General features: G+C 41.1%; 1 protein-coding gene across 6 annotated transcripts in view; it reads right to left on the bottom strand.

Annotated features, from left to right (window-relative positions):
• Nucleotides 1-281: 281 nt before the first annotated feature.
• Nucleotides 282-8,554, bottom strand: part of TSPAN4 (tetraspanin 4) — an 878,022-nt gene continuing 869,749 nt past the window's right edge. For all 6 annotated transcript variants that reach the window (XM_059722559.1, XM_059722561.1, XM_059722558.1 and 3 more), the window contains one exon: nt 282-5,492. In XM_059722559.1, coding sequence (XP_059578542.1) covers nt 5,424-5,492 — 69 coding nt within the window. In that variant the 3' untranslated portion in view covers nt 282-5,423. The remainder of the gene's footprint in view (nt 5,493-8,554) is intronic.

Below are 8,554 nucleotides of genomic sequence, written 5' to 3'. Positions count from 1 at the left end.
TCTTTCCAAATCTCTCTGAATTGATTCAGAGGGTCCAATTTGATTCAGAGAGATTAAAGGGTCTCCTGATTCAATTCAGATCCAGGGATTCGGCCACCGAATCAGGCCGAATCTCCTCCAAATCGAATCAGCAACCAAAGCTTCACACAGCCCTAATGTGTGAGTGAGTCTGTGTATGTGCACACATTTGTTGTATATGTATACATCTCTTGATATGTATACACACACTTAACAATAACTGTATATGCATGTACATTATAAAGAATACAAAAGACATTCAGTTGTAAATCTTAAAGAATATTTAATAACTTTTAAAAAATAAATGTATATTTTAAGCGCCATTCTCCACAGGGTTCACAAGATCATATCAATCTTCTTGCTGCAATGTAAAACCAAGTAACCAGGGAGAACTGTCCAATACGATACGGTACAGATGTCAGTCAGATTGAATTCACAATTGAACTCTGAATAAAATTTTTTGTGGCAAGATTTGACTCACATTGTTACTATGAATAGTCCAATATAGTCTGTATAAAGATCAATCAAATCTACTGTGAATCCTCTTGGATTAAAGATAAGAGTTAAACTAGTTTAAAGAACAACACTACAACGATTTTTTTTTTTCTTTTTTCTCCATTGCCTACTCATGGTGCCACATTCACAGCACAGATAGGAAGCTATTATGTTGGCCAAAGGCTTTCAACTGTTTCCACTCTGGGAGCTTCCTTCTGTCTAGCTAGAAGCCTTGTCTTTATTTAGCAACATAGGAGGGATAGGGCTGGGGGTCACAAACCACTGAAATGCATTTGTACAATCTTTAATTCATTTTTGAGAGTCTTTTATGTAGCAACCATATTATAGACACTAGATAATATATTTTCATACAACTTCTGTGAAATTCAGTCTTGTCCTTATTGTACATTATCCATGAATAGATCCAAATGATAATTATATTGCTGGATTCAAGAAAAATCATGATCAGGGTTTTTTTTCTGGAACGGGGAAGCAAGCGGGTAATAACATGCATGGAACTGAAACTGAAGTGAATGTTATTGATTCTGTGCTATAAGATGTAAAATTAAGCAGTCTTTGTACAGGCAATAAAACATGGCCGCTACTGACAGCTGCTGTACCAGAAATAAAACACATACTGTTATGTGTAAATAGACTGTTATGAAGAAAACAAAGCCAAAAGTATACCAAAGTGAAACTTAAAACCAAATTCTGGTTTCAATGATGTCAGCAGGACCACACTTGGCCTTGTGGTCTTGACTTAGGGACATCTTTTCTGTATTTGGTTGCATTGGTCCTCTCTTTAATTGTAATAAGCCTTCATCTCTATGTAAATAAAAGGAAATGTGAGTGATTTGAAACAATGTCGTAGAAAATGTTATAAAACTCCGAAGAGACACTGGAATGATTTCTTCTGTGCTGCTCTGGATACATATATTACAGTCTACTATACTGTATTACAGGTGATTATTCTGGACCTATTCAGTCTAAAGTTACTTGACTTAAAAAGATATGTCTTTTACCAGCTGTGTTGTTTTATGTTAGAGACCTATCATCAAATAAGCTCACTTATGTAGGATTTTTAAAAAATCTGAGGTTCTTAATTGCATTGCTGTCTGCAACATGGGGCAGTGGGTCACAATGGGATTGTGTTAGCAGTGCTTGAAAGAGCTGTCCCATCTGTCTGGTGCCTGGTGGAAAAGTCAATAACAGAATACAAAGACAGTACGTTTGGAACTAGCTACCCAGATCCACCCTAGCATCCAAGTTGGCAGTGTTATTGTGCTGGGAGAGCCTGTTCAAACAAATAGCTATTAACAGCAACCCAGCTGGGTTTTTAACACCTTCACTGCTTTGAGCTGCTCCAACCACTTGGGTTTTGAAGAGGATTTCTCATACCCAGATGCCTTATCTTGGAGGAAATGAATAGTCAGAGTGACAGTTTATGACAAACTGTGGCAAACAACCAGAATCGAAAGAAGTTACCCAGCCTCCTATTATTTTATGGTGGTTCTTTCCATAGGCTTAACTAAAAGCAGCAATCTTCTTTAAGAGTTTGGCAGCACAATTAGGGAATTCACAGGAGGGGATGGGTTGGCCTCACTACTTCTGAGACCATCATGTGGGAAGATGAGAGTAGCCTCCAACACAGTTCTGCCACAAAACGGTGCGCTCTTCTCCGCTGAGCTATCAGGCCTGCTGCCTGCACATTAATTATTAATGGAAGGGATCTCTACAAATAGCCTTGTCTATCTTTTATCTTTTTAAAATCCATGTTTTATTAATGTCTTCATCACTCTGTTATTCTGCTCCTCAGAGATGGGAACCCAGAGCTGTCAGCAGGAACACCTGTGAGTACAACTGTTGTAATGAACTGTGGCAAGAACCCCTGCTAATTGTATGTCTAATTTTGGAGTCGTTTCTCCAGGTGTAAAAAAGTCAGGGGTCAGGGGGAAGAGGAGAAAGGGAAATGCTCAAAAAAAATCCACTGCTGTTTAAATAAATGTAGAAACAAACTAGCAATTGGGTGCTTGATCTTTTTCAGGGCTGGCTATGGCACTGCTGCATCTAAATTACTCTCTGCTTTGCTTAGAGATATAGTTAGAATATGGGGTTATGGACCATGTTTCTGAGATAGGAAAGAATAGCCATTTACTTCAATGGTCAGGACATCACATACCTCTCCACTGAAAATGAAATAGGGATACACAGAAACTGCCATCGCAGTTACTCAGGAAAAAATAATCTGGATACGGAGACACATTTACCCATCTGGCAAGCTCAAGGCCTCGTCCAGCCTCCTGCAATGTAATGGGGTGCACACTGGATTCCTTTTCCTTGAATTAAAATGGGTTTTTTCTTAGTTATGAACCTGAAAGTGGGCCCCTAAGAGCTGTTTAATCTTCCAGCAGGATCCCCCAGTGGCGATAAATGCTCTCCTGAAAACTGCCTTTGTGCAGACAAGGCAAAAAAATCACCACTTAATTTACTTTTTTTTCCCCAGGAAAAAGAGAGAAACAAGTAGTTATTTAAAAAAAACCAACACCCTGTACACCACCATATACCTTTGTGGAAGGTGCCTTGGCAAGCAATCTGACAGAATGAGCTGATGTGCGCAAATGAGACACCAGAGAGCTCCTTAGCCAACATACAGTGCATGACTTCACAGCGTCATCGTCCTTGATTCTTCTCATTCACTGGAAAGGAAAGCAAGTGACCTAGTTCTCTACATACAGCCCTTTCCAAAACTCTTCCCTGCTTCTCTTGCCCTTGCTGCAGATTCACTGCAAGTGCTCCCTTTGCTCCATCAGTTGGCCTCAGCACCATGGAGTTGCTTTTGCACTGGTTCCATGATTCTGCCACTACCCTCAGCCTGTGAGCAGGAGATAGCAAAAGATTTCCAGCCAGGAAGGACTGGAGAGGGACTGGTTCAATTCAAGAGGTCTAATTTAGCTCTTTGTTCCTCCTCATGCACAGGTTCTCCTTTCAATTAGATCCACCCTGTTCATGATTCCTGAGTGCTCTGAGAATTTATACCGCCAGCTCAGGACAGTGTTACCAGTATCCTATACCAGCTCAGGACAGTGTTACCAGTATCCTATGAGAATCCAGTATCCTATACCAGCTCAGGACAGTGTTACCAGCATCATCTGAGTTTTTTTACTGAAGTGGAGGCTTCCTTTAGATCATATTAGGCACATCATGATAAAGTGCCAGAGCATGAGGGCTGCACGGTATTTCCATAAAGCAGCAGAGAGCATAGCACTCCTTGAAAACAAATGCCTACTGTCTGGTCACCCAGACCAAACTGAAGCACGGCACTAAGGAGTTAGTCACTCAAGGCTGCCTTAGCGAACTGCACTATACAGTGCCATAAGGTTGACAGGGTCCAGGGGACTGTCTGTGTTTAGAAGTTTGCTGGCTAAAAAATTATCTTGCACCCTACTGAAATTTCACTCTAGAGGTGCTACTCCGATTGACTCCAGTTATTACAACGGGGAAGAACATGAAAGGAAATTAGACAACTGTTGACTTTTTACTTTTCTGTGAAGAGGAGTTGAGTCACAACTTTGCTTCTAGTTTTGCAAATTCCAGAAGGGCCAAATGTTTCTACCACGCTCCCCTGGGGAAAGGAGGCTTGAAAATTAGGACCTTGAGCTGATGCCAATTCCAATTGGGGACAAAATGGCCTTAGCTGTTATAAACAGGCAGGTAAGCGTGGAAGCACCTGAAGTCACAATAAGGCTAAGCAAACTGAGCAGCATGCAACATGGAGATCCCTATCATACTGATGGGATAATATTATCCCAGAGTAAATTAATGAAGTGGTGACATTCATTGAAGAAACAGCTGACAGCTCTTTATGGATCTTCAAGTGCAGAAATGAGTGATATTTTCTGGCAGGTTAACTTGAAACAGGAATGATAAAAAGTAAAAACATAGCAGAGTGACAGAGAAAGCCCACTCACAAGTTGTTTACTGAGATGAAGATACAGCTGAACATAATTGCTTGTTTCCCAGAGGTATAAATGATTGTGTCTCCAAGAAATAATACTCCATTATTTCACTTGGAATGTAAAATGGGTGGAAAGCTCCCCTCTTCTATTAGATGCTGGCTTATTTTTTCTCCCACCACAATGATACGTGTGCCTAAATTGACATTATACATATACCAGCTGTTATGTACCTGTGAGAATTAGTAAGTGCAACCATGTCCAATAAGACTTTTCCCTTGCCAGCCAGATCTCATAGCACAGATTCTGATTGATTAACACCTGACTTCACAGCACACAAGATTAAAAACACTCCTTTAAAATAAAACACACTTCTGCAGAAAGAAGATCTGCTCCTGGTCACATAGGCTTCTGAAGATACTCTGGAGCCAGGCCGGTTGCTTGGGTATTTAGCTGCACACAAAGGCAAGCTGTAGTAAAATGACAATTCCATTCAATGCTAGCAACTCTGTTCCCTCTCTTCCCACACCGAAGAATATTTCCGTGCCGGAGAGTCTTCATTCTCCAAGAATGAATACTGCAATATCTGGGAAGGAAATCTTGCTGGATTCACCAAGCTCTCATTACTGTTTACAGTCTGTTCTTACATCAGCTTGCAAATCAGTTCCTCTTAAGTGGCCATTTCAGTCTTGCCATAATCCATGTAAAGGACCCAATACTGGAGCATCTCTTTTCTTGAATGATAAAGATATTTCCTCCTGCCTATGCCAGTCCAAACACTGACTCTTTCTTTTCTTCCTCTCTCCATAAAGCTAGGGTGATTCACAAAATCTTCAGAGAAATAGGATTATACACAGTTTATATTACATGGGGAGAAGGGGGAAGATCAGATGAATGAGCATGAAGGAGCTTTCTCCTGTGTCCTTTAGAGGAGAATCTGAAAACTGGGACTGGTTTCTATGCACAGTAGGTGTCTGCCTTGACCACCTGACAATACATCGTCATTGCAAATGTCAGTCCAAGAATCTAAAAAAAAAAACCCATATCAAAACATGAAGTACAAAGAAAAAAACAACAACTTAGAACAGCATTATTTATATTACATACCAGGTACTCAAAAGTTCAGAAGTGCCAGAATTAAAGTGACTTAGGCCATGGATAGAAGTTATATTGAATCACGCACACGTGCACTGGCTGAACTAGGAACCTTTCTGTAGTACCGTATGTAATGTGTGCACAGTTACGGGAGGAAGGGAGCAGTTATTCAGTGCGGCCTGGGAGCTCAGCATGCTCAGTGACTCATGGGGGGATGGCAGTGGGCTGTTCTTGACCACTCTGGGATCTATAGCTCTGCTTATCCCCTGCTGCCTCCATAGAGGCAGGTACCACTGTCCACCAGTCACTGACAGCCTGCCCAGTTCCCCTTCCCCAAGGAGAGCAGGCAGGCTGTTGGTGATGTGCGGACAGCACCACACTCAACCCACTCTGTCTTCTTGGGCGTCACCATTGCCACAACCTTCATTCTCCCCCACACCCTCAGTACACATGCATTATGATACAGTCTTTAATTACATGATCACATATTACAGTTCTCACAGGCTCCTGTCCTTGTTCTGCTCCCAGGTCCACTTTGTCACAATCCTCATTCTCAGCATTCACGAGAAGCAGTGAGGGCATAGGAGAGAGGCTGCCAAAGCAGCTCCTTTGAGCAGAATTGAATTTACTTTACAGCAGCATCATTCTCCTGCTCCCCCAGCAGTTTCAGGTCGGTATTTGCCTCCCAGAGTGATAGGTACTGAGACAATGTTTTTATCCTCAATCTTAAGGATCACACATTATTTTTCATGTAATGTTATCAATGCAGCTTCATGAACAAATCATGGGAAAAGACTGCAGTCACTAGGGACCACCTGTGCAAAGCTGGCCACATGAACAATGCACATAGATACGCCCTGTAGGTCTGAGCAAAGCACTGAGATTACTCAAGAGGCTTGCCAGGAGAAGCACTGTATGGTCAGCTGGATGTCTCTGCGCTGGGAGTCAGGGGAACTGAGTTCTTCTGCTAGGGATGTGCTGTGTTGCCTTGGATAACTGACTTCATCTCTTTTTCTGCATTTACCCCTCAGTAAAATGGGGATGTGATAATCACCTTCCTTTGTTAAGTACTTTGAAAAAAGAGCTAAGTGCTATCGTCTTTTCTTCCCTAACTGAGCTGTAATCATTTGCTGTGGGTTATTGTTTAGGTAAGTGTTTATTGTTTAGGACTTCTTCATACAGTATTTTAAAAACGATTAATTTGGCTATTTAAAAACTATATAGTACCCTGCCTAAATGGTGATTCACAACAAAGATTGTTTTTTTTCCATGGTGCTTGAACAATAGACAGGGTAACTTTATGTTTTTTTGCTCTATGGGAACAAAGTTGCATAATATTTAGGTTAAATGTAATATGGCTCTTTCTCTCTCTACCGTCTATAATGAACTAAAACCACAGGTTTTGGTTTGTCTTTTAATACCAAGAGCCTTCTGTTGAATGATGCACCCCTTAATAACCATTAGAAACCACTGACCTTTTCCTGACACCGAGAAAATGAACACTTAGGAGGGTGGCTGTATGGCAGAATCCCAAAGGTTTAATTAATTTGTGTATGTGTCTAGATGAAGGCCCTAGGGTGTCCCAACTGAGAAGATTCTTCTTCTGCATATGGAACATGTCCTTTTGTTTAATATTTAAAAGGTTACTTTCCATGAGACTCTCACTTTAAGTGTCCTAGCCTTAAACAAAAAAAAGGCTTTCATGTAATTATGGCTTTATCCAAATCCCACCGACATAAATGGAGAGAGTCCCATCAACTCTCAATGGATCGAGCATTTCGTCATCAATTAGGTTCAGTCACAAAGCACATCTGGAAACAGCCCCTTGGCAAAAGCTTTTGAGTTCTGAAGCGCTTTCTGTGAATTTCATAACATTTACTAGAAATACAAATAGACTTTTAAAAAATGGTCTAAAATTGTTTCCTAATGGAAAAGAGTCATTAAAATTCATCAAATGTAGAAAATGAGCTTTTAAATACTTTAACTATGATCAGTGTCTTTTGGGGGGATGCTGTAATGGTCCACAGGATTTCTAATATATATTTTAAAGACTCCCTAAATGCTACTTCTTTTACCCAACATTCACCCTCTTAAGTATAGTAATAGATTAGACAGGAAGTCTCAAACACCCTCTACCAAGCTATCTCTTGTACTTATCTGCTTTCTAAAAACTTCTCCCACTAAGATCATATCTGCTTAGTTTACTAAGTAAATGCTCCCCCCCCACAGGTTTCCAATCCAGCAAATCATTAGGTATCTGCAAACCGGGACCATAAACTACCGATCCCATACAAAGTTTAAAAAGTTATTTTGTCTACTCCATCAGGAGACCATCCATGAGCCAAGTTCTGATTCTAGCCTCTCTCAGGCTGGTGCTGATGTACTTTATGGCATACAAAACCCCAACTTAGTCTGCCATAACTGTATGGTTAATTTAGAAAAAAAAAAAAAAAAAAAAAAAAATCAGCCTTTCAGTTCACATGCTGAATGAGATGTAGGAGAAACTAAATCTATGTCTACGCTGCAATTGGGGTGTGATCGCAGCTCCTTAAGATAGATCTGAGATCTTCAATCCAGCTAGCTTGGACACTAACACTGCGGCACCATGAGTTTTAGTGCAGTCTACGTGAGCCTACTTGGGATCCTGGATACATACTTGGAAGCTAAAACCCATGCTGCTGCACCTTTGCTACTATTGGTCCTATTAAATGGCACATTTGTACAAGCTCCCATGATAACTTGAGCCACAGCAAGGGTGGTCAACCTGCAGTAGAGGGGCCACAAGTGGTATGGGCAGCCTCTGTGTGGGACATGCAGATGACTGGGGAGGAGACAAGCAGCACAGTGGCAGATATGGTAGGGAGCAGAAAGCAGAGCATCAGATCAGGCAGAGATTAGAGTAGCATTCAGGGAGGATGCAGGGCTAATTTGTGGCACATCTGCCAAAAAGATTAGCCACCACTGAGCTACAGTATAGACTTAAATACAGGCCA

This window comes from Alligator mississippiensis, chromosome 2 (genome assembly GCF_030867095.1).
Source record: "Alligator mississippiensis isolate rAllMis1 chromosome 2, rAllMis1, whole genome shotgun sequence".
NCBI classification, from domain to species: domain Eukaryota; kingdom Metazoa; phylum Chordata; order Crocodylia; family Alligatoridae; genus Alligator; species Alligator mississippiensis.
The sequence above is the reverse complement of the archived record's forward strand: the minus strand, read 5'-3'. Positions and strand labels throughout refer to the sequence as shown.